Here is a 27890-nt window from a genome sequence, read left to right as displayed (position 1 = left end):
GTTTGCTTTCGATACATCTGGAACTTCAAATGGCGCAAGAGTTGGGTTTGTCTTTCGGCGGAGTGGAGGTGATGAAAGGGCAAGGGAGGCTTTCAGAAAGTTAGAAGAGGGGGTTTTAAGATGCACAAAATATTCTTTGAGGCTTCGGCCAATCGAAGCCACCTCTTAAGAGTTTTGGTCCTCATGGTTCAAGATAAAAAAAGTGGTATGAATCTAGAACTATACCAATATTTTTTTTGAAAGACAATGTATTTTTTTAACCACAAAATGCCAAAGGGATTATTCTGTTCCATGGTTCATTTATGTAAGCATTGATTATGTGGTGTGTACATGAACTTTCACAATTTATTTTTGATCATATCATAAAAAAGAAATATTATGGGTTGAGCCATATTGATTTTTAAAATGCAAATGTTATGTCAGCGAACCGTATTTTTTGGTTCATAGCGGGCAATTATACCAATGTTTAGAGAACTGAATGGGCATCTACCCGTAAAAGGGAGAAGACAAAAAAGGGTTGTTTTTGGGAAAAATAGCGGGTAATTATATCTTATATAAACAAATAGATCACATCCCTTGTCAATAAAAAACATTCCAACCCTATACCAATATAATCTCATACCACACATCTATCTTATACATGGCAGGTCCTGGTTTTATGGTAAAATGTGCGGTGTTAAATCAAGTTGATAGAGGTTTAAAACGTAGAAGATCTCAACTCAGAATAAAAATAAAAAGGTCACCCTAATTGGACATAAAACAATTCTCTACAAACTTAAGATATCTGCTGAACTCAAACGCGTCTCATTTACATTGAGGAGCCGCCGATCTTTTGCAACAAATCAAGACATACAGACATTGATTGATTTCGCTAAGACCCAGAAAGCTAAGATGAAATAAGAGTAGCCTTTGCAAAGGAGATTGTAAACATACATACACAATACAGAGATAACTTTTAAAGTTCTCCCTTGATAAAGAGTTCTTTATATGAATGAACTACGTGGATTTCTTCATTAAAGAACACAATAAGTGAAGCACTTATGCAATTTGTCCGCGTTCTGTTGTGTCCAAAGAACATAAAATGTACTGCTTATCAAGGGGATACATACCACAAAGTTGACGCTACTCTTCTGATCATGCCAGCCACCCAGGCATATAACTAACACTTGGCCCTGGTGCTGCAACCGTTATTTGATCAGGCTGGTACCTGCAAGTTATCAATGCTCGGGCTTAATTAATTTAAGCTGCGACTATTATCAAGGAAATGGTTTAGAGATCACACATCTCCAATATGATGATCAGATATTGGGAAGGTCTACAATGGCTTTATCTGATCGTAAATCGATGGCATATTACCTGGCGCTGTTGGCTAAAGGTTTAGATACTCGGGTGAATGAATGATGGTGAGCTTGCTATAAAACTGTGCAGTTAAGAGGATTAAAATCGTAGCTCAACAGCTTACCTACTTGAAAGGAATCTTAACAGCACAAGACTGTTTTTACTGTTTCAGTTTAGAAGGAGTATAAATACAAATACATATAAAATAATACGAAATACAAAGTTTTACACTATTCATATCCGTATTTGTAATCCTTTCAAACTGAACCACTAGTAATTTACTGCTAGCTGAAGGAGCCAAAAGCCTGAGGTTCTTAATTAAGATTCAAGAGCCTCTCAACATGAACGCTATTATTACTATTATTAATTTTTGTTTTTAGAAAATGCTACATCAATAAAAAAACATGTGCATGTTTTGCCAAAAGAAGTTAGACACGTTTTTAGTTTGATTAAGAAAAACCTTATTCGATCTGAAACCAACATAAAATGCCTTACGAAAACAAAATCATGTTTTCATTTCTATAGGGTGATGTGAGCCCACCTAAAAAAATCATATTTTTGAAATAAAAAATTCAAGAACACATTTTCACTCTTAATAAAAAAAATGAAGAAAGTCACTACACAACCAAGCAACATGATTAATATGTTTTTTTTATTCCATAAGTTGGAGTACAATCCTTATAAAACTTCTGATTCTATAAAAAGGTTCCACTTCAAAATAAATCCTTATTTGGCATCAGGTATATCTTTTCTAAAACGTGGAGACGGGAGGCATCACTGGAGCCACCATTTATCACAGAAAAAACTGTAAGGGTAAAAGATTTAAATGTACCTTGATATTTCAAAAATTGACTTAAACATACCTGGGTTTTGTTAAAGATACCTAGTTGGGTGATATAAATGGACATAACCATACCTCATTAAGAAATGTTTTCATATGATCTCACGTGACACATTAATTTTTTTTAAAACCCTAATTTACCCTTCTTAGACCGTTGCTTGTTTTCTTCCCACCTATGATGACAAGGTTCATGTATATATAGTAATGGATTCTAAAGACTTTTTATTTTATTTTTTAAAATATTCAATTGCACAGACCTTTGAAAACCAGAAGTCAAGGTAGTTCAGTAGTTTATGCTAATTCCATGTCTTATTTGTTCTTGTATTTACCTGAAAGAGGTTTTCTTGCATGTCTTGAAATTTGAAACCCAAACCTCAATTTGTGGCCGCTAGAGTTATCTAAAAGCCTAATGTGCGGTTCAGTCATTACTCAGCTCCCAAAACAAAAGTATTGATTTGATTTCTGCGTCATAAAAGCAATGAAATCCAGATGACCTCACGTCACCTGTTCCCACCAGTTGACCAGTACCACTATGGCATCTTCGGGGCCAGAGGTCCACATGAAACACATTTATACTGTGGGCTCCTTGGAATTTCAGCTTTAGTCGATACTGTTTTCACAGAGATTTCTTGTCTCAGATAAAGCTTACCATTGCAGTAGTTGGATGTATCATCTAACTAGTACTCCGGTGACATTTTTATTTTGTACAAAGGGAGGGTCTTAAGGTACAAGATGACACTATTTCAATGAAGGGCAAAGGTGTCTACTTGTTAAATTCATCTAACGCAACCGTGTCAAATCCATTTAATAAATTCAGGGTATATTTTAAGTCTTTTATCCAAACTGTAACAATCCGTTACCTGTAAGAACAATAAGACACAAGACAAGGAATGGTTTAATCAATTAAGGGCTGGTTCATTGGTATATTAGTTGGTTTGTTTCAATATTGATGTAGAATCAAATCCCGCAACCAATACTTTCGAAAAAAAAAAGGCATTAAGGGAAATAATAAAGCTTGTTCTAAATGTTGGTGGAATTGAGGAACAAATGTAATAATGCTTGTTCTAAATGTCAAACAGACCGTACCCAATTTGTAGCGTGGGCTCACACTCTACAGGATGAAAGAAACCTTCGCCTTGTGTTTGGGCTGGATGCCGTCCATAACCATGCACATTGGGGTCCCACTGATGTGCATTTGCCTGACTTCCTTCTTCAAACTGCAGGTATGAAACAAAATTTATTAATTATATACATGATTCTGTAACAGAATCCACAGTATCAACAGAAACCTTTAGATATGAAACGCCAGAAGACTTCGTGGACACATAAGCTATTTTAACGATAATTTAGAGATGTCAATTTAGTCGTTTTGATGCAGGTGGAAAATCGGTCTACCCACTTAAATATCTTGAGATGTCAATCACATCCGCTTAAATATCTTGAGAGGATTTGATGATCATCAATCCCCTTCAAGCCATAGAAATAAGTAGGGGTGCAAGTTGAGTGGCCAAATCTTAAGAATTGGGCTTAAGGCCTGAATCTGGATTGAACTTGGGGTCAAGTTTGATCTTTTCAACCTAGTCCCAGTTTGCTTTGAAATTTGATTCAGCTTGGTTAATGAATTTATTCTAAAATTTGACATATGTGAGTATATAGCCAGATTGGGCTATCCGGGGATTAAACCCGAGCCCATCTCAAAAAATAAAGTCTAAAATCCTGGTCATAAGTCCAAACTGTATATAACTGTGGGCTGGATAGGTCCAGGCTCTGGTTGGACCCGCCCAGGTTGCACTCCTAAAATAAGGTATAATTTGGGCTAGATCGATGTCAATCCAGGACCAATACCTCACAACCCTTTTTCGATCCTCAAGGGCCTCAAGCTGATAAGCCCCACCTTACCTTGGGGCATATAATCCTAACTCCATTCGAGTTAGCGAGGATTGGGTTAGATTAGATTAGCCTCATACAAAAGCCCCAATTATGTTTTTTTTTTCAAAGAATCGGTTATTTTTAAAGCAACTTGCAATCAAGTATACTCAGTTTGAAAAGAATACAAATATAAATATGTACATTGCTCAGTTTGGGAAAATATAATATTATTTTGTATGTATTTACACTATATATTTATATTTATACTCTTCTCAAATTGAGTCCAAACCAAGTAATACCTGACTTGGGCTGTATTTTAAGGACTTGTCTATCTTTTTTTTGTAGTTAAAAAATCCCTGTGAATAATGAATTTTTAACTGGATGAATCCTTAATAAGGAATGCCAAATGCAGCCTTGGCAAAAAGTTTCGGCTTGATGGGCTTCCACATTTGGTCTGATGGCGAGACCTGATCTTAGGAGAATTCGAAGCGCAGAAATACTATTGAGAGTATGTGAATTCAAGGCTTGGTTCCCTTGAACTCTACTCTTTGACTGACATCACACACTTGAGGCAGAGAAGCCTCCCCATAAATGGATATATGGTAAGAAAGCAAATTAACATTACCCGCCGTTTCAATGCCCTGTTAGCTTCGCTAAGCATTTGCTCCTGCAAACACGAGTTGAACACGTAAATGAGTAATAAAGGTAAATACTGAGATTCCAAAACAGGATTTTCTCCTTTACTGTCTTACCCTTCTTTGAAGATCTGCAAGCTGATCAAGCATGTATTGGGTCTGAGAAAAATGAAAAAAAAAAACTTATGTAAGAGTTTTGTACATGTATAAATCACGCGCATATAAATCGCATAATATAATGGGGTTGTTAGCTTTTTTTTGCTCTTTATTTATTTAATTATAATTGGATAGCAAAAACAACAAAATGCTTTTGACGAACTAGAGAAACAAGAAGAGGCTTCGGGCTTCATGTTGTATAATTCCTGAATTCTTCCTACGAGGGGATGCTTTACAAAACTTTCATTTTTCTTTCTGCAGTATAAAAACACTATTGAAAAACGTATTGCATAAAATATCTTTTTATAACAATGCCGATATTTGCCTCCTAATTAACAGTACCTCATAAATTGAGAGAAATTGGTCTGGGACCATACACATTCCCTGAGCCTATCCGTAGATTGATTTTACCCAAAATACTTTGTTTCTAGCACGTTGGAGTGCATGCATCTTATTTAGGTTTGAGGGTTAGGCTTTAGTGATTTATGATTTAAAGATTTAGAATTTAGAGTTCTGTTGGGTTTATAATTTAAAATTTAAAGGATTAGGGTTCAGAAATTTTGGACTTAGATTTAAAAATCATGAGGTGGTAGATCACATGCAAGGATTATGGTATCGATATGATACTCCTGATATGGGGCGTATCATATCCGTTTCCATGATCATGGATACAAGATATACTACGACTGGATACATATTCCATGAGTTGTGTGTACGGAGGCATATCCGTGTCTAGTTTGACAAAATTGTACATTGAGTACTTTTGGATTGTTTTTCATCTTTAATACAAGTTAAAAAATAGTATTATGAAAATTGAATTAAATAATCAAAGGTTTAATTTTTTCAAAAAACTTAATAAAAACTAAAAGTTATAAAAATAATATATTTCATCTACCTTAGATGATTTATATATTTTATTTTAACATAATTTATATGTTAAAAATGAAAATATATTTATTATTTGAAAAAATAGTTATTATATAAAACTACCAAATAAATAAAATTTTCCAACAAAATTAATGAAAAACAGAAAATTATAATTATAAAAACTGAAACGAATAATTTAAGATTTAATTTTTCCAAATGATTTAATAAAAACTGAAAATTAAATATAATTTATTTTATCAACCTTAAATGATTTATTTTTTTATTTTACAATTATGTGTAAAATAAAAACATTATGTTAAAAATGAAAACATATTTACTATTTAAAAATAGTTGTTATTTAAATAAAATACTAAATTAATAAGTATTCCCAAAAATTAATAAAAATTGAAAATTATAATTATAAAATAGAAAGAATGATAATTATTGTACTATGTTTGAATGCTCTAGAGTCCCGGTATTGTTTATTGTAATATTTCTCTTCATATAACCTATTGAAGTATACATATCTCATGTCTTTATATCTTATTCATAGATAATTCAACTTTTGGTTTAATATTATTAATGTATTTATGTGATTTGTATGCATTTCACTAGCGTATCTAAGTATTTCTATATCTTTCATTCGTATCCTCATATTTCTAAAGTGTATCAAATCCGTATCCATATCCGACTTATCAGATACAATATCCGATACCGATACTTTGATCCTTAATCACATGTAATCCAAGGCAAATATCACCCATAGAAAATCAAACGTCAGCATTCCAATATTAACTTAAGTTGCTCAATAGGCAAAAGAATACAATACCCGTGTTGATCTGATCTGCTTCAACGACATATCCAGCTGCCTCTCCAGTGACTCAAGCTCCTTGCCACTTAGTGGGCCCAGGTCTTCTCCCAAGAGATTCCTGCGATGAAATTAATCAATCCACGTCTGCTTTTTTTTTTCTAATAATTATATAATGCTTCATTGAAGTTGTGTTTAATTTTAAGGAAAAAATAGGGATAGGTAGAGAAACTTATACAAGGTTTGTAAAAAATTTTCTTATCTTTTTTTTTTTCTTTCTCTACCTTTTTCCCTCAAACCAAACATAACCTTAGGGAGTAAATAACAATAATGGCTTTCAGCATGAGTTCAAAAGTGGGATGCAGGGCTTTTATTTTTCCAAGTAGGAAATGATAGTAGGGAGGCTGAAAATAACAATCAACCCAGGTTAATAGGAAGTGGAAACTATATCAACTCAACTGACTTTACCACTGCAAGGTGTAAATATTACCTCTGTGACCGCTGTAGCGCCTCAACTCGTGCTTTTAGTTTCAGATATTCCTGCTGACAACTCAGCTCCTACAACCAAGAAAAAATCTTCATTGATAAATACTGAACTAAATTATACTGCTGACTACTCAGATAAGCTCTACTTCTCTACGCACCATTCAATTAGGTCGCACAAGTTCCGATAACAAGTGTGTAAATACTGAGACCACACGTGGAATGAAACATCTTTACAAACTGATTGAAGTGCATGACAAAAATGCACGGAAAAAAAGTGCAGTAGATTATGTTCAGTATAAGCAAAAGATACACATGAACAAATACATCTTATATATATCATGTTCAGTATTAACATCATAATCCTTCTAAACTTTCAAATCGTGTTACAAGATTCTATACCCATTTTTGGAGAAATAAAAAGTTGTTCGAAAACAAAAGAACAAATATACATGGTATATTTCAAAGAATAACTGATTTTGAATGGAATTGACCTCTGTCATCATCACACAGTTTTGCATTTCTCCATCCTACACAAGGGCACGAGGTACAGGAGCCTGATGAGATCGATAGAACAAGTTCTCTATTCAGATTTTTGTGGATGGGTTTTTCGACCCAGATTCTAGTCAAGCGGCTTATAACTTTCTGTTCAAGTCAGCAAATGAGATAGTGCAAGTTGCAATGGGAAAATAATGTCATGTTCGTGGAAGTTCTGATGCTGAATTGATAGTTAGGACAACTGCTCTAGAGGATGCTCGAGGGTTGGGTTTTAAAGAAATCATCATTATACAGTCTGATGCTGTTACTATGGTACAAAGATTGACTTCTACAAAATTATCAAAAAAAAAGAAAAAAGGCTGAATTCTACAACCGGGGAAGGAACATGGCTGGTACATATATATGGATTACATCTTGCATCTTTTAGAATCTTTTTTCTCTACATAAAATATGTTTTGTAAGTAGATGAAAAAATGAATTAGCCCATAAGTTGGCTTACATGGCTTGTAAGAGTGATCAGGAAGCATATATGGTCTAGACTCTCCTGTGGATGTAAAATGCTTATTAAGTTTAATGAATGTCTGAGCTCGAGCTTTGGTACAAAAAAGAAAGTGTTTTGACTATTGCCTTATAGTATAGGAGTACATTTCATCCACAAACCGGTGAGCAAATTAAAAAAGGTTAATCAAAGCTTAGCCAACTTGTTTGAAGAATTAGTTGGGGATTACTTGAAGCAAAGATATCTTATTTTACCACAAGCTGACTTTGCCTTTAATGATTCAGCTAACAGATCTACAAGGAAAATTCCTTTTGAGGTTGTGTATGCTTGGTCATTTAAAGGTGTTATGGACTTAGTTTCTATAACAAGGTTACAAATTAGTGATGATATTGGGGCTTTAACTTAATCCATTCAAGAGATTTGAGACAATGTTTAACTTAATTTAAAAGAAATAAACCAAAGTATAAAGAGGCTAAGGATTAATATTGTTGGATAAAAAGTTCCGTGAGGGTGATCTAGTCGTGATTTATTTGCAGCTTGAATAGATTAGCTCATATCAGGTCTTGGTACAATGTGGGAACGATGCACGTCAAATTGAACTATCTATTTGGTTTTCTATTTCACCCATCTTCTATATAAGGGACTTCTTAGATTATCATGAAGATCTAGAACCAACAACCGAAATTAATCCAGGAAAAGCACAAATGGTCAACAATTTTTATGAAATTGAGCAAGTAGTAGAAGATGTTCAAATCACCAAAGTTCGAAATGTGACTTATTTTAGGTTCTTGGTCAAGTGGATGCAAAACCAACAACTGAGAATGATGAACCAAAAAAGAGAATAAAAAAGGGAAAAAAAGAAAAAAAAGAGATAAATGTAAATATATTATGATTTTGTGTGTTTTTTTTTTTGTGGTGGAATCCTAAATAGTTGTTTTGAGTAGCTTTGTAGGGTACAAGATATTTTCATCATTTTATAGTTTAGATTCTGGTCCGTGGCAGTTGGGTGCACCTCTATCGGGACTTGGTACTTTCAGAGTTTTAAAAGTGCAAGGCACAAGGGCCAATTTGCGTCCGAGACACAAGACAAGGCACATGCCTTTTTGAAGCAAGATGCAGAAATACAAAAAAAAAGCTAAAAATAAAAAAATTCAAAAAAATGCCAAAAATTGAAAAATGCAAAACAATAAAAATTATTAAACATAATATTAATAAGAAATATAAGCTTAAATTTTAAAATTAATGGTTTTAAAAACATATTATCTAAAATTACATAAACAAAACATGTAAAGCATATCCAAATGAAAATTTAAAAATAAAATCAAACATATAAAACATTTTCAAGCATGTAAAGCCCACAATCTCTTTTGTCCTCAACTGCATTATTGTAGTTAATGTGATGTAAAACATATTACATTCCTGATTCTACGAGTCGCCTTTCTGCCACGCCCATTGAGGCAAGCCCAAACAAGTCCATGTTAGGGTCTTAAATTCTTAATTCTCACATAAAAATAATGATTTTATTGCCAACCTTCCAACCTACTTCCTTTCAGTTTTTAGGATTCTCCGAGGAGAGGTGAAAAAGGATCACCTAGTTAGGTGGGAGATAGTTAATAAACATAAGGAAGAAGGGGGCCTAGGGACAGGGAACATAATGTTGGAGAATGAAGCCCTCCTAGGGAAGTGGTTATGGAGATGGCAGAGAGAGAGAGAGAGAGAGAGAGATTATGGCATGAAGTGGTGTCAAGCATTCATGGCTGCTTAGTAAATGGTTGGGAAGCCATGATATCTCATCGAACTACCCTTACAACACCTTGGAAGGCTATACATGGTATTCTCCCTCGCTTCCTCAAGTTTATTAGGTATGATGCTTGTTCTGGTGATTCTATTCAGTTTTGGGAGGATGTTTGGGTGGGTATTCAACCCCTCAAAGATCGATTCCCCTCGCTTTATTCTCTCTCCCTTCACAAAAATGAGCCAATTGCAAATTCTTCTGAACCCACTTATTCCCATGTCTTTAAACTGGGATTTTGGATTTCGTAGGGGATTAAGGGATGGTGAGTCGATTTGTCACTAAACTACTTCACTTACTTGACGCAGTTTGTTTGGACCCACATCTTTTGATCAAAGAGTTTGGACTCCTCTTCCAAAAGGTACCTTTACTTGTTTTTCTTTTCTAAAATCCCTCAGTTCCAATCCCAATTCCCAAGAGTTCCCCTTCAAAGATGTTTGGGAGCCACCTATTCCTCCAAAAATTGTTGTATTATGCTGGGAAGTCTACTATGGGAAAATCAGTACTTTGGAAAACTTGTAGAAAAAGAGACCCTTTCTTTGTCTCTCCCTGAACCGGTGTTCCTTGTGTAAGGCCCAGAATGAGGACTATCTCCATTTGCTGATTTCCTATTCCTTTGTTACAACCTTATGGAGTTGGAGGTAGGTGGTCTCTGCCATTTGATTTGAGTTTGTTATTTAACCCATCTTTTTTTGTAAGGCACAACAGAAGAGGCAAGGTCATGTGGAAATGTATCAGGGAAGCTACCTTATGGACTCTCTAGGAGGAAAGGAATGCAAGAGTCTTCTTAAAGAAGGAAAGAAGCTTATATTAAGTGAAGGATTGTATTCTAACAAGAGCAATACATTGGCTAAAAACCTTGGATATATTTGCTAATTTATCTTTTGATGACCTGTGGAGGAATTTGTTAGTAATAGTTGCTACTTCTACAAAGAAGAATAGAAGTTTGTTAGAATGGGATCCGCCTCTAGAAGGTATCATCAAGTTAAGTTTTGATGGTAGCAGCCAAGGTAACCCTGGGCCTTTAGGTATAGGGGATGTCCTGAGGAATAAGGATAGCAACATCATTTCCTTATTCTCAGGACCGGTGGGAGTGGGGGACTCTACAAGGGAAGAAATACTAGCTATAGTACAAGGAATTCAGATCGCTAACCAGCTTGGGGTGGAACATCTCCTAGTTGAAGGGGACTCTAAGTTAGTAACAAGGTGGCTTCTAAACCCAGATGCTACCATTTGCGGCTACAAAGATCTCATAAAAAAAGTAAAGTGGATAACTAGTAATATGAGAGTTGAGGTAAAATGGGTAAACATGTTGTGCCTCTCCTGCTACATTGAAACTTGTAGCACAACCCCAACTAGGGTTCTAGGGAGGATCTTTTTTGTGCTACATTGAAACTTGTTATAGTATATTGGAATGTTGTACTTAACTAGCTTGGAGAGGTTGCATCTTGTGCCTCTCCTTGGGGACATTGTACTATTTATCATTGCTGATTGATAAATTTCTTTCAATTATAAAAAGAAGATATTTTATTAAGATGAATGAATAAACAATATTAGCAAATAGTGGGTTCTCAGAGCTTTTGTAGCTTCCGCTACGCCTAGGCCAAGGCGTACAATTTTCAAAAGGCGTACGCTTAGGCACACTTGGCGTGTGCCTTCTGAATGTGTTGCACTTAGGACTTGGGCGAGGCACCTACCCTAAAATGCACATCGCTTGTGCAGCTAGGCGCGCCTTTTAAATCACCGGGTACTTCGGGTTTTTGAAATTTCATTTTATTTTTTATGGAGTTGTTTGAGAAGGGGGACATACTAGGGGCTTATATGTAGATATTTTAGTTGATTTCTCCAACAAGTACTTAAGTCTTAGAAAAGAAAAGGGAGCTTTTTTTGTAAGAAAATTTTTTGTTCTTTATCTTTTATTTGAATTGTAGCCCAACCCGAACTAGGGTTTTTGAGTATCAGGAACTTGGGTTTTGAAGAATCAATTCATTGGACTCCTTCCAATCCCCATAATTATTGTATATCCATGTAAGACACAAGCTAGACACCGTAGAACAATTTAAAGAGTTCTACATTATGTTCAGTTAATTCAATTTGTTTTGGTTGTGGTAGCATTCTATTCTTGTTTCTATTACCATTCACTTGAAGTATTGCAAATATCTTGCTTGTTTCCCCTCATCAAGATTCGTAGAAAGCAATGGGATTGGGCATTTCTTCCTTAATGGTAGTCAATGGGGAAGGGTGCATCGAAGGTAACTTATTGATTATCACATGAAGTTTGGGATGAAATTGGGAAAATTCTTTTTGTAATGTTCTCGAGGAACAAGGATAGTATGTGGGAGTGGATGAGGGCTAGGGAGCTTATGGACCTAAAAACTTGCACTATCTAAGAAGGGCCAAATGGATCACGGGATGAAGATTTCATGTGAAGTGATGATTTGGATTGGTCTTTAATGGTTTGAATTGACTTTTAGGCTATTGAAAAGAGAAGTTGTTATCGGACTTCTATGATTACATGGAAGTGAAGTCTCAAAGCAAAAGTGTAGTAGTTTGAGGAAGTGGTAGAGGTGGCAAGGAAAGGAAGGTCATAGTTTAAACTAGTGTTTAGGAAATCAGACCCAACCAACTAGTCAAACCCGTTGAACCGTGACCCGGGAATCAGACCAATCCGGTCACACCCCAATAACCACATTTGCTAAAACCCGATGAAAACCGGCTGATGAACTGATGAAACCACACGGGTCCATAAATAATTGAAATTTTAAAACGTATCTAATAAGACTTGAACTCATGACCTTTTATTTTCATAAATTATTTAAATACCACATATTTTAAGGAAAATGTATATAAAGAAACTTAAACCCAAGTTATTTGTTTTAAAAATTAAGGAACTTGCCGTCCATCCACTATATTTAAGTATATTAAAAATTGTAAAATATAATATAATATTACATATATAGTATTTATATATCCCGTAATACATATATGTATGCCACATTATCAGAGTTCGACCTCTGGTTTGACCCTAGTTGAACCTCTAGCCCGTGAAGCTCTCCCTTCTTCGGTTTTATGCCTGGTCTAGTTCTCTAAACATTGGTTTAAATATGTTTGAAATGGTTTTGTAATCTTTTTTTTTATGTTGGCATGTTTGTGGGTAGTATGCCAAGTAGGGATGACAACGGGGCGGATTCAAGGAGGGTTTTGTAAACTCTAGACCATACCCACCTCTCTAAACCTCCCAACCCATACCTTCCCCACAACTCATAGCGGATCGGATTTTGAGAATCCAAACCCTCCCCACACATGAAAGTGCAAAACTCTCCCCGCATTCAAGGGTAGGGGTGGATTGGGTTTAAAGTCCATATATAATTTCCTATTATTTCTTGTCATATATAAGCAATAAATAGTAAAAGTAACAAAAATAAACATCAAGATTTCTAATTATTTGATTAAGACATGTAAAAAACACATAAACTAGAAATTATCCTTCACATAAAATTCCAAATATTATTAAATTCAATACCTAGTACGTAAAGTTTATATGCTTTCCAATAATATGCAAGTCGAAGAGGGTTGGATATAGCCTAATAACGTATCCTACCCATACCCATACGGGTTGTAGAATCAAACCCGTACCCTCCCAAAACCCGTTATTTAAGTAAAAAAACCTGCCCCATCGGAGAGGGTAGAAGCAGGTACCCACCGGATAGGTTAGAAATTGCCATCCCTAATACCAAGTGGGGGCTAGATTTAGTTTGTTTGGGCTTTGCTCTTGGGTGTTCTTCCTGTGATGATTTTGTTGTGTTTCAATCTCAATCGGTTATCTTTGTATAGTCCTTTTTTGGGTATTGCTATATTTTGTACTTGTATTTTTCGTTTTCATTTTAATGAACAAAAAATATAACAAAAGATTAAAAAATGAAGGATAATAAAAGAAACAAGGTTTAGGGTAAAATTTCTATAAACTATGAGGAAGTCATGCCATAATGTTTTTCCTCTCTAGTTCCTCTTATTGCTTCCTTTTGTTTTCCTCCTCCTCCAGTCCTCCTGTTAAAGTAATGAATATCAATATACTCCATAAGTTTTAGTTCCAATTAAGTTATAATTAATTACCATATAATGAATGGCGAAGGTCAAAACAGCTAGAATATTCTGCACGGTTTACGTATCTAAAAAAAGAAAACAGCTAGAATATTCAAAACTCTGATTATTTCTGCTCGGTTTATTTCATTGCTGTCACCTTATCCTACACAACGTACAAATCATATATCTTCCTTGGATACAGTAGTCGTCTATTAACCTCAAATTGTTCTTAACATTCAATTGAAAATGTTAGTCTCAAATCTCAATGTGGTAACTAGTATAACCAGTTTGTAGCCTTTACTAAGTAATAAAACTCCTTTACTGAGATATAAAATAGTTTGAAGGACAAGTATTCCTAAAGGAACTTCTATACTTAATTTGTGCTATGATTTTGTACTATGAGATACAAAACTCCGTTACTGAGTAATAAAACTCAGTTTGTAGCCTTCACTAAGTAATAAAGGAACCATTTTGTAGCCTTTAATAAGTAATGAAACTCCTTTAGTGAGATATAAAATAGTTTGGAGGACAAGTATAAAAAAGGAACTTCAATACTTAATTTGTGCAATGAGTTTGGAGACCGACCTTAGTGAAAATCAACCAAAGATTGAAATTTGGCAGGTTTGAAGCATTTGTTATCATTCCCCAGAATAAAAAAAAAAAAGAAGAGAAAAAGTTGGGAATAAAATAGCTAAATACCTCTGACTCCCTTGTGGATATAGTTGTCTCTGGTGCTCCATAGTTGCATTTTTGATACCTTTCGAGCGTCTTGATCATGCTGGAAAAATAAACCAAGATTAAAAGGGAAAGAGAAACAAGCCAGTAGAACAACTTTGCATCTCAGAATCGAAATTCTTAAATTAATTGGTTTTGAACGATTTTTTATGTTGATTGGATTGGTTCCGAACACAAATTAACATCCAAATCCAACTTTTAGAATAAGATTTTTCAATTTCAATGGAACAGAATCAGAGATATTTATGGGTGTTCTGACAAAGCAGGGGCTTGCTAGTTGAGTTTATTTCTCATTACAATGGGTTATAGAACTAGAAGGGCAATCGACCCATTCTGTTTGGAATTGTTTCCTTTTACTTGATATTCAGTTAGCAAATATCAAAAAATAAAAAAAAATAAAAAGTTAAAAAACCATACATTCACCATCACAAAGCAAGCCATGTGCAGTACCCACTAGGAGAGGAATGAGGGAATACACAAAGCATGCCATTGCCTATGTGAATATGAGTCTTTTTTTGGTTGCAGAGACACTGCAAGAACAGAAAAAAGAACACCATATCAGTCGTCCTTTTATTGGACAACTGAGATTTGACAATTATTCTTTAATTCATAAGAAACCTTTTGATGCATGATAAAACAATGAAAACTAAACAGAACGTGATAATGCTACCAGAACTTCCCTATCATAACATCAAGATATGATTGTATACTGCTTCAATCAAATTCCTTGGGATCCACAACTATAAGTTTTCACCCCATTCAAAATTTTTTACCGTCACACTACTCATCCATTTAAAGATTTGTTTTTTATATGATTGTATACCTCATATTGAACCTATCCTATTTAAAGATTTGTTTTTTATATGGTTCATAATCATTGTTAATTAGGAAAGGTAAAAACTTATTCACAAATCTAGAGTATTGATGGAGCTGGGTTTTATGGAGAGGGGGAAGTAGTGTCTGCGTAGGTGTCTGATTGGAGAGGTTGCAGGCGAAGTAGTGTTCTGTTCAGAGGTTCAACGATGAGTGGATAGTGTTCTGTTGAGAGGTTGCAGGCTCGTTCATTTTATAGGGGTAGATAAGAATATTAAAAGATATATCAATACTTGTATCTATTTTCAACAACAGAGTAAATGGGTAATTGTATCCATATTTCTTGTGTTTGTTTTCATGTTGGTACCATACCTAGGTACCATGGAATATAAGCATTTCAAATGGGATTCCCACTCATGTTGTGTTTGGAATCTTAGAAAATGAAGTGCGGTATCCTTATTTTATATACTTGGATATCATGAACCTTGCCATGAGAAGAATTGGATCTCTTTGTACAACGTGTGTTCAACCACGTAGGCAATTTTTCATTCAGGTGACTGACAGAAAAGTTTAGCAGAGACAATTAGAGTATGTGGAATTAATTAAGGGCATGTAGGCAACCTTGCCATGAGAAGAATTGGATCTCTTTGTACAACGTGTGTTCAACCACGTAGGCAATTTTTCATTCAGGTGACTGACAGAAAAGTTTAGCAGAGACAATTAGAGTATGTGGAATCAACACTATCTCTTGTTTATTTAGTTATGGATGAATATACTAAACATATTTAGGAAGAGATTCAATGCTGCATGTTTTTTTTTTCCTGCTAAATAATTAATGAAGTTAAAGAATGATTAGACGCAAAATTAGATTTATTAGCAAATGACTGAAAAAACAATAGGTTTGAAAATAAGTAGCAGAGCTAGGGGCATTATTGAAAAGGATGGTGGTAGAAGTAGTGAGAAATGTTATATATTCTTTTGGTCTTTTTTAGGTAACCCTAAAAGTCACCGTATATCACTGAAGCTGAGTCTTCAGCCCCACTCCGAGGCACTTCAGACACTGGTGCCCTATTCTTCGTCTAAGTGGCAACACCCTGTTGGATTGTCGTCTAAGACCTCTTTCGTTTTCAAACCTGGTAAAAAATAGAGACCAGACCCCTTGATGGCAACTCTAATTACAAAGAGGGATTCTCTCACCTCCATCACCAACGAAGACGGGATAATGTGAGGAGCCCTTGCCCAATCCAGGAGAACCTTAGCAGACAAAGCATTGATTTCATTTCAGATCTGGGCTTGTGCCATCAAGTTCATCCATGTGACAACATCTAAAACTTGCCCATCAATCACTCCCTGCCTCACAACAATCACTCTGTCAGCACCATTCACAGCATTATCTTCCCCGGACTTTTTTTTTATACTCGATTTGTAAAAGGAGTATATGATAATCTGCAAACAGGTGGTTCCAAGCAACCCATAACCTTTTCTAGTGTTGATTATACTCCTTTGAATTCCATTTCTCCGATTAGTCTTTTCTATTACTTTCTTCCACTTAACAATTTATCATTTCCGTCCTATTCTATTAAGTTGTTTTAAATTACTAGTAAGTGTTTATGTGATAATTTTTTTTCATATAATGACAATGAAGGTAAATAAAATGCTGTCAAATGATTTTTATATTTTCATATCCATAAAAATCTTTCTTATTTGGCACACTTATTTTTGTGCCTAAATGTTTTATATAACTATCCCATCATTTGTATGTTTGCCTATTTTTAAATTTTTATTATTATTTAATTATGACATCAAGGGTTGACACATTTTAACCCAAATTAAAGGTTAGATTGTTGACTCACCACTAAACAGGAAATCAACTCTATTTTTGGGTTGATTTTAAATTTGCAGTTTACTTATATCATCAACAAAACAATTACTCTTTGTCAAACTTATTTTTTTTAATATAATATGATAAATTAATAAGGTTTCAATGAAAGAATGAAAGTTAATACCCTAAATATAAGACTTAAAGACAAGGAGGAGAAATGCAATAGATTAAATTACATTTTAGGACCTCACAATTAGAGATGAGCCAAATTAAAAAATAGGGATATTCTAGTCAAGAATAGGATTCAATGAATGTTAATGAGAATTAATACCTTAAATGTAAGATTTAATGAGAGGGATTTGAATAAGGAGAAAAGTGATTGTTCAAATTAAATTTCTATTCTTACAATTAGAAAGAGACCAAATTAAAAAATTGAGGTATTTTAGTCAAATAAAAATTCTACGCTTTCATTCACACTTTCAATAGTAGTGCAGATATAGATATAGATTTTCTAATTATTTAATTAAACTTGCTTTAATTTTTATTTTGATTTCCTTATCTAAAACAAACTTATAGTCTACATTGAGGTGCTCTCTTAAATGAAAGAGGTTTTGTGAAGATGTAGTTCAATATATCAATTAGCATTAAGTTCTAATTGTTGAGTGGAACATGCATTTGCATGTGGAGAGAGAGATGGTTGATGGCAAGTATCAACATTGTATATATATATATATATACTCCAGTGTAGTTTTAAATAATGAGTACTTTACCCATCAAACAATATTGAGTACTTATAACTCCATGTTTCTTAGCATTGAAAAATTTGAAAAGTGATTCAGATTTTGAAATTTGGGCTTGAAAATTAAAATATTTGGACTTACTACTCTTTGTTGTAGTTGTAAGAATATATAGTATAGATAACTTGCTTCAATATATTCATTAGTTTGGTCCAAACAACAACTGCTTTGTTTTTAAATTTTATATTGTGAGAAGACTATTCATAATTTCTGAAGGTCATTTGAGAATTTCCACTATTTCTTTTAAGTTTCTTTATTTCTTAAGGTCTAATAAATCAACCACATTAACTAGAATCCTCCAACTAGGAACATGCCACTAAAAGTTAATTATGGAGTGTGAAAGTTTTGATTTACACAAACACAATTTAATTAGACTACAATACTACATCCCCACCCATTAATAGGATTTAATAAACTCTTAAAGCCCCCAAAACCAACTTGTATGTCTGGTGTCTCATGAAGAAGAATCGTCAAGAGAGGCCCATGCATCACCTAGAGATTGAAATACCTATCTAATACTATATAGCAACATTCATTAATCTCCATTCCATTTATCTTTTTGTCTCCATCTACCTAAGGAAAATAAAACCAGAAAGGACTTCTCCTTGCTTCCAACACAAAATCTTGGATCAGGATTCTTTATGTGCCACCTTGTACCATAATCTGCTAGTTTCAATTTTTTGTCACTACGATCAAGGATAGTAGGAAGTATCAGGAACGGTAATGGGGTGGGGATCATATTCCCCATCCCCAACCCCAATTTTGAAATAATCCCCATTACTGACCCTGATCCTCATTGGGATAAAAGTTGTCCTCCATCCCCGATACCTGACATAGACAGATTTCCCATGGGGACTACTATCCCTAAAATTTTTTAATTAACAGTATTTTTTGAAAAACAAACTTACTTAAAATAAATAAAAAATTAAAATATAAATATTATCTTGATATATATATGTATATGTATAAAATATAAAATATCATATAACTAGGGTCGGGGTAGGGTGGAGATTTCATTCCCCATCCCGACCCGATGGGGTGGGGGAGATCAGGTACCTAGTCTTCCTTCCCTAGGAAGACTTGAATCTACAGGAGGCTAGCCAGAGAAAAGGGAAGGAAAGGAATGAGGGTGAGGGAATGGGGAAGCGACCGATGAATCAAGTGGCTGAAGAGATGGGCCTGAAATTGAAAGAAGTAGTGAGTGTCATAGCGTATTCCAAAAAGAAGGGAAAGAAAGAAAAAGATCGTCCAAGAAAGAGGAAGCTTTCGGAAGTAGAAAGATTAAAATCAGATGTGGCGACAGACTTAGAATTCAGTACAAGGAGGGAAAGATGGAAAGGAACCACGTAAGGGATGGTGGTGTCAAGGGTGGAAATTTAAGTAATCCAATGAAGATACCGAGCTGGAATGTCAGAGGGTTGGGTAGTGCTAGGAAAAGGAGGGTAATAAAGGATTTGATTAGAAAGGAAACCCGGATATAGTCTTGCTTCAAGAAACAAAAGTGGCAGTTTGGTATAGGAAATGGGTAGGGCTGTTCTCGGGTCGGATTGGGTCGGTTTACAGGGGTTTTCCCAATCGACTTGACTTGGTCGGGTTACATGAGGTGGAAACCGAAACCGACCCACTAATAGGCAAAACCGACTTGGTCGGGTTGGGTCGGTTTTGGTTTTGCTCCTATACAAAAATGTTAGAGAAGCCTAGAACTAGAAGGACACCTAATTCTAATTGTAATTGCCTAATGAGTTGCCTATTTGGTGTAAAAGACTATAGAAATTAGGATATATACAATTTAGTTAAGTAAGAACTAGAAGATAGGGTTGTTCTAGTTCTAGTAGAAGACTAGTTACGTAGGAAACTAGGAACTACCGAACTAGAAAACTAATTGGTTCGGTTTGGTTTGGGTCGATTTCGGTTTTTACATAAGAAAACCGAAACCGACCGGATATATCGGTTTATGATTTTGCCCAACCCGACCGACCAGTGCTGATGAAAACCTGACCGACTCGGATTGGATCGGTTCGGGTTGGTCGGGTTGGGCCTTCTTATGAACAGCCCTAGAAATGGGTAAGAAGTGTGTGGTGTTCTAGAGGAGTAGGGTGGTCTGTTCTACCATCCTGTGGGGCTTCAGGAGGTTTAGTGACTTTGTGGAGGAAAGAGATAATGGAGCCAATGGAAGAGCTAATAGGTCGGTTTACGGTTTCTTTGAAATTTAAGGGTGTGGGAGAAGAGTTTACCTGGGTGATGACGAATGTCTATGTCCCGAATAGATATGGAGAGAGAGGCGAAATGTGGGAAGAGCTCTATGATATAAGGGTTTTGTGGGAGGGTCTGTGGTGTTTAGGTGGGGATTTTAACTTGATTAGGTTTACAAATGAGACTAATAACCCCAATCAAGCGATCACAATTAACATGAGGAAATTCAATGAGTTTATTAATGAGTGTGGTTTGTTAGAAATCTCCTTCAAACAAGTTGTTTTCACTTGATCAACCTACAATCTAACCCGAGACGCTCTAAGCTGGATAGGTCTATCATCTAGGGCCTTGCTAAGAGTCACTTCAGACCATTGGCCGATAAGCATTGGAACTAGGAATTTCCTGAGTGGGCTTAAACCTTTTAGATTTGAAAATATGTGGTTAACACATCCAGACATTACCCAAAAGGTCAAAGAGTGGTGGAGTGAAGAAGTGGTGGGTACCCTTGGGAGGGGTGTCAAATTTCACAAGAAAATTCAAAGGCTAAAATGTAAAATTAAAGAGTGGAATAGGGAACATTTCGGGAGAGTGAAGGAGAAGAAATAAAGTGTTATTTCCCTGATTGAACTTTTGGATGAAAAAGAAGGACACAACTCTCTCTCAGAAGAAAAAGGACCTTAAGATGGAATTTGAAGAAGGAATTGGAAGAGATAATGCTAAGGGAAGAGATGTGTTGGGAACAAAAATCAAGGCATCAATGGATTAAGGAGGAGGATGGTAATACTAAATTTTTCCACGCAATCACTAATGGAAGGAGAAAAAACTTTGTGGAAAACTTAGAGATTAATGGTGAAGTAGTGGATGATCAAGAGGAGATTGCTAATGTTTTCACGAATCATTTCAAGGCAGTTTACAAAAGACAGGGGGATGTGAGGCTTAGAGTGGCCTAGATTGGACTCAAAGGTGGCAAATTAGTTGGAAAAGGAGTTTGAATTGGAAGAAATTAAGGGAGTCGTGTTTTCAATGGATAGATCTAAATCTCCTAGACCTGACGGTTTCACTATGGCTTTCTTTGAGGACTGTTGGGATATTATCCAATTAGATCTGTTGGCAGTATTTGAGGAGTTTGCGAAGTCTCACTTTATAAGTTCAGGGATCAAACTCCACCTTCTTGGCTTTGATCCCTAAAAAGGGAGAGGTTGTTCAACCGAAAGACTTTAGACCCATCAGTCTAGTGACTAGCATTTATAAAATTTTGGCCAAAGTGTTGTCGTTGAGATTAAAATCATCCCTGCCAATTTTAATAAGCCAATCACAAGGGGCTTTTATTCAAGGTAGACAGATCATAGATCAAATAGCAAATGAATGTGTGGGGGACTTCAAGAGGAGGGGGAAAAAATGTTTTGTATGTAAACTGAACTTGGAGAAAGCATAAGACATGGTAAATTGGTCTTTTTTGTTAGAAGCCCTGAGAAATTTTGGGTTTGGAGAGAAATGGTGTGGCTGGATTGAGGCTTGTTTAAAAACTTGTCATTTTTCAGTTTTAGTTAACGGAGTGGTTAGAAACTTCTTTCTAGCCTCTAGAGGGTTGAGACAAGAGGATCATATTTCTCCTTTTCTTTTCACCTTGGTAGCCGATGTATTTAGTCGGCTCATTTCGAGAGTTGATGGGTTGTATATGTTTAGAGGATGAAGGGTAGGAAGAGAGGGTATTGTGGTGTCACACTTGAAATTTGTGGATGACACAATCATTTTTTGTGAGTCTAGAGATCCTTCAAAGTTGTTTAAATGTGTGTCGAAGAGAGGGTATTTAATCGGCTCATTTTTTGTGAGTAATAAAGTTGTTTGAATGTGTTCGAAGATGAAGGTCAATTTTGAAAAGAGTTGTGTAGTGGGGGTATATTTGGAGATGGAGGAATTGAGTGAGGTAGCAATGTCCTTAGGTTGCCTTATATCTAATTGGCCCTTGAAGTACTTGGGTATGCCTCTAGGAGATAATCCAAGAGAAGGAATATTTTGGAATTCATTCGTAGAAAAATGCACAAAGAAGCTAGCAGTTTGGAAGAGAAACTACATTTCCCTTGGAGGTCGGATCACTTTAATTAGAGCTATTCTTGCGAACTTGCAACTTACCTTCTATTTGTCTTTAGAATGCCACAAAAGGTGATTTTGAAGGTAGAGAAGGTCATGAGGGATTTCTTGTGGGAGTTAAGGGAAGGGAGGAATGATCATGTGGTTAGGTGGGAAATAGTGTGTAGGAGGAAGGAGCAAGGGGGATTAGGATTAGGCAATCTAAGGAAGACAAATACAGCATTATTAGGTAAATGGCTATGGAGGTGGCCTCTAGAAAGGGGGAGACTTTGGCATAAAGTGGCAAGGAGTGTGCATGGTATTGCAGACAATGGATGGGATGCTGAAGTATCTCGGCGTGCTACGCTGAACTCCCCATGGAAGGCTATTCATAGTATTCTTTCCGTTTTCCTGAACCTGATCAAGTATGATGTTAGTACTGGAGATAGGGTTTTGTTTCGGGAGGATATTTGGATTGGTGACTGTGCCCTCAAGGACCTCTTTCCCTCCTTGTATTCCATCTCGTGTTTTAAAAACGAGACAATTCAAAGATTTTTATCATCATCCTTTTCTTCTAGCATAAACTGGAATCTGGGTTTTAGAAGAGGTTTAAGAGATTATGAGCTTGACCAAGCTGTTTTGCTCCTCAAAACTATTGATTATGTTTGCTTGGACCCTCCTTCTGTAGACTCCCGTATTTGGAAGCCATTACCTTTGGGTTCATTTTCTTGTGCCTCCTTCTTTGCTTCCTTGTGCTCATCTCCATTGCCTCAACCTTTTCATAACAAGGAAGTTTGGTCCAAACCTGTCCCTCCTAAAGTTAAAGCCCTTTGTTGGAAAGTCTCCCTCGGGAAAATCAACACTTTGGCTGTTTTGCAAAAAAGAAGACCTAGTCTTTGTATCTCTCCTAACTGGTGCACCCTATGCAAAGCTAACGAGGAAAGTTACTACCATATACTAATCACTTGCCCTTTTGTTGTAGGCCTTTGGGAAAAGCTTTTTGATCTTTTTGGGTGCAGGTGGATAGAACCGGTGCAGATTTGCAATCTTTTTGATCCTACAACTTTCAGGTGGCCAAAGAGAAGAGGAAGAGTTTTGTGGTGTGTTAGAGCTGCTTTGGTGTGGACTGTGTGGGAGGAACGAAATGCTAGAATCTTTAATGACAAGGAGAGGGATCAAACATGTGTGTTAGAAAGTATCTTATGTAAGGCCATAAGTTGGGTAAAATCCTTGGATCTGTTTTCCAGCTACACTTTCGATGACATAAGGAGAAATCGGGAACAACTAGCTAAAAGTTCTACAATCAGAAGCAAGCCAGTGGAGGATTAGAAGCCTCCTGATGTAGGCGTCATTAAACTAAATTTTGATGGCAGTAGTTTGGGCAACCCGGGGCCATCTGGAATAGAGGGAGTCTTCAGAAATGATGAGGGTTAGATTGTAGCTCTATTTTCTGGTCCTATAGGGTGGGGAGACTCTGTAAATGCAGAACTCCGAGCTGTGTTACAAGGAGCAGAATATGCAAGAGAGTTGGCAGTGGAGCATTTAATGATTGAAGGTGATTCCAAATTGGTTATTGGATGGTTAAAAGAACCAGAAACGACAATCTGGCCGTACAAGAGGGCTTTGAGAAGATTTAAGTGGCTGACTTCAAATATTTCAGTCACAGTTCAATGGGAAAGAAGATCGGCAAATAGGTGGCAGACCTTCTTGCTAAACAAGGAGTACATAGGAATAAAAAACAAAAAATTGAAGTTACAGGTTACGGGTAACAAAGCCCCTAGAAAAAGATTAAAAGTAAAAGAACTCGTCTCAAACTTGGACGAAAATTGAATAGGGTTTTTAAGGGAAGACCTGCGCAGTTTTCATGTTTTGTAGTATACGTACCAAACTCCATTCAATGAGAAAACAAGAACAGTAGCGCATCAAAGACCTGGTTCAACCTGGTCCCTTAGCTCATCTCATCATGTTTCTAGAAAGCAGCATTTTCTAATAATGCATGGCCAAATTTACTTCTGTGTGTTACCCCGAGGTTCAGCATACCCTTGAACTCTAGAGGATAGTAAAGTCAATTTGTTACCTTGAAGATCCTATCTATCTCTAATAATTTATATACAACATTTGCAATACAAGTAATAATCATAAGCGTATATGTTTTCAATAACAACAATAATAATAATAAGTTATTAATTTATTGGTAGAAACATACTCATAACTACATAAGTAATTACATTGAACAAAAATCAGCATCAGCGTGTAGATTTCTCAAGGACACATTTGTGAATCCAATTGGGTAGTATTATTATTTCTTGACAATTTGTGCCTTTTAAGTAAATAGTACATTAAATACCATTGTATTTATTTAATAATTGATTCCCCTGATAATTTTAGAACTTTAGTCCTTGTCTCTTCGGAATCTAAAACTCCACCTTTTTTGTTTCATTGTCATACTATGATTTATGTAACATTTTTTTTTAATAAAAAAGGTTGAATAGAACCTAAAAAACTATGTATTCATTTCGAGTTGTAAATTGAATATAGTCTATAATACATTTTGTTTCTAGTCGGCTGCTTCATTGGGATATTACTTAGTCATCAAGCTAAGGCAGTTTCATACTACCAAGACACTATATTCTATTTCTTGGGTGGCAATACAGGTAGAGCATGTATTTGAGTTGAAAATAAATAAATAAATAAAAGATTGATCACTTTCTATTTCTTTGTGGAGTCCCTAATAAATTTCAGCCATCATCCCTTTTCTTCCACCTTGGTTCTCTTGAATTTTATAGATTGACCATTTTCTATGAAATGATCTATGAGCTAAGCAAGTAGAATGAAACAAAATCATAGAACTATCGCAAAGTTGTAGCAAAGTGCTTCCTATTTTATTTTGCAAAAATATTTGGCTTTAACAAACCTCATTTATCAATTACGTGGACCATATTTCCTATCATCGTAAATAAGGAAATCCAAACTATCAATATATACATAGTTACATGCTGTAGCTATTATTTACAAGAAACAAGAGAGAAGCCAAAAATAAAGTCCAGAATTGTTGAACCATTATTTGGGGGTGTTGAAGTGAACCTATTTCTTGCACCAATATAGAAAAATTTGAAACAGGCTTCAGGGAACAATTGGTATCAATGAAAACTGCTTGATTGTTTGAATTTAGAGCTTGGCCAAAGGCATTGATCAGCTTATTATAGATGATATCTCAAAAATCTCTTCATTCATCATAGATAAACTTGAAGATTATAGACAATTTTAGCAAAAAGATTTAAAACAAACTAATGATTATACTAGAAGATTAAGACTAGTTTTTACTGATCAGAATGATTATCGAATTCACAATATATATCATAGTTACACTCACCCGCATACTGATGTAAAGAAAAGCTTCATCAATTTCCTAATAAATTCTTTTAGAGATTTAACCACTGATAAATGGAGGAAAAATTGTTTGCACTAGATTTGCTATTGCTTTTTCTTCCCAGGTACATAAAATAACAATAGCAGCAAATATGAGAAAAGAAACTTCATCAATACAAGTAATCATACTGCCCCTCAAATTCAAGAAAATCCGAAGGCTTTAAAAATTTTACGGAATTTTATGAAGTAGGAACCCGCATAAGATGGAGAGTTACATAAACACCAACTAGAATTTGATCATAATCTTGGATTCAGAACCATGTTGATGAGAAAGAACGAGAAGTACCCAAACTAATCTGAAAATATGTAATACAACTACGAAAAAGAAAACAATTGAGTATCTCAGCTCAAATTTTGAACTTGAAGTCATATCATAGTTATGACTCACCTGCATAAAATTAGTAATAATAGGAACGCGTTGGAACTTGAAGTCGTATCTCAGCTCAAATTTCATAATCAAAGGTATTCATTCTGTAGCTTGTAGCAGATCTGCTTTTGTATGTATCAACGATATATAGACCCAACTGAATGGAGCCTAGCGATTGGCTCTCACCAGTCGAAGTTTTACTTGTTAAATGAACTTGTTTTATTAAAAAAAACTCAAATTCAAGGGGAAAATGCGAGCACGAGAGTGAAATAGGCTTCAACTCCAGTAGGACATGATGTTGGAGATCTAAAGGAGAGAGAGAGAGAGAGAGAGAGAGAGAGAGATGGACTAGAGAACCATGGAACGAGAATTGCAGGCGGAAGATGTTCCAGCGGGAGGGTTAATTGACCGGTGATTTTTTACTTCGGTGGAATACTAAACCACACGGAAGTAAAGATAACCTGGGAATGAAGTAGGACCTGACAGAAATGGCAGGAGTTCAGATCGGATAAATTTCATCTTTAAAACCCTTTTGCTTTTACGAAATTTCAAGAGCAGTTGCTTTAGTGCAAGCAAAATATATAAAAGCGATGCAAAGAAAAAACGAAAAGAACCATCTTTTTTAAAATATTTAAACACTTGTGAATCAAATATATATATATATATTTAAAACACTTCCAAGTTCTAGTGTAGACTCTTTAACTCGATAAGCTTCATCTACTATGCTGTCTGATACGTCAACAAAACAAAACGGTAAAGATCATAACATTTCAGACGTTTTTAACTGGGAAACCCGACCCTTTTCGCTTCATCAACGTACAAACTGATTTTAATAACATAAGAAAATTATGGTTTCTATATGTTCTTTTGTGAACCTACATGGAAAGGAAACATTGAAACATGAAACCATATAAAGAGTGCAACAGGATCGACACAAATCTAGCGCTCCAAGCATTAAAAGGTTTAGAAACGAAAATATAGTTATTAAGTCACCGATCTGCTTTTCTTCTCCACTTCAAGTTGCAGATCTGGGCAATACGACCGCACAACGACGAAACCTACTAAAAACGCTGAGACAGCCATAGAAACGGAAAGCTAAGAAAACAAGGGAAAAAAGCAAATTTCTTTTCCATAAACTCAACTACACGGGAATAGTAGAAATTAAAAAAGAAAAATCTAATCAAGCGTTCTAGATCTAAAAGCAGAATTAAACGTGTATGGAATCGCTAAAAAACGACGGGCAAGAAGGAACCTAACATAAAAAAAAATATATTTCATCTTTTCTTTTTCCTCGTTTTACCTCGAACTGCTGCAGAACTCGTACAACTTTCCTCTATTGGAGAAGATTATCAGAGCAACCTCAGCATCACAAAGAACGGAAAGCTCGTAAGCTTTCTTCAAAAGACCATTTCTTCGTTTTGCAAAGGTGACCTGCCGATTGATCTTGTTCTCGATCCTCTTCAGCTCAACCCTACCTCTCCCCATTTCAGGTCAGAAAACAAAATAATGGCAGAGTGAAAGGATCGGGGAATGGAATCGTAGAAAGATAAGTGATTTTGCTTTTCACAGCTTAGTAAGGTATTTATAGTGCGAGAGCTGTTGAGCTTCCAACTCTTTGCGCCCTTTTTTGTTTCCCCGTATCCTCTCTTTTTTTTTTTCTCTGTCTCGAGTTTCGTGATTTAAAAAATCTTTCGCCGTGTTCTTCCTTCGTACTCGCATCGAACATTAACAAATTAACAGTAATTTAAATAATTAAATAACACAAAACAAGCAATTAAAGAAGCGGGAGAGATGT

At 35.5% G+C, this 27890-nt stretch overlaps 1 protein-coding gene across 1 annotated transcript; it reads right to left on the bottom strand.

Moving 5' to 3' along the window:
• Window positions 1–887: 887 nt before the first annotated feature.
• SEP3 (K-box region and MADS-box transcription factor family protein) lies at window positions 888–27890 on the bottom strand. The gene is made up of 8 exons (XM_010252365.3): window positions 27396–27890; window positions 14569–14647; window positions 7005–7072; window positions 6536–6635; window positions 4801–4842; window positions 4674–4715; window positions 3266–3396; window positions 888–1207 (listed from the first exon to the last, which is right to left on the bottom strand). Exons 1-8 carry the CDS (start codon window positions 27578–27580, stop codon window positions 1135–1137), a joined length of 720 nt encoding a protein of 239 aa, XP_010250667.1. The 5' UTR covers window positions 27581–27890; the 3' UTR covers window positions 888–1134.

This window comes from Nelumbo nucifera, chromosome 3 (assembly GCF_055504915.1).
Source record: "Nelumbo nucifera cultivar China Antique chromosome 3, China Antique-T2T, whole genome shotgun sequence".
Lineage (NCBI taxonomy): Eukaryota > Viridiplantae > Streptophyta > Magnoliopsida > Proteales > Nelumbonaceae > Nelumbo > Nelumbo nucifera.
The sequence above is the reverse complement of the archived record's forward strand: the minus strand, read 5'-3'. Positions and strand labels throughout refer to the sequence as shown.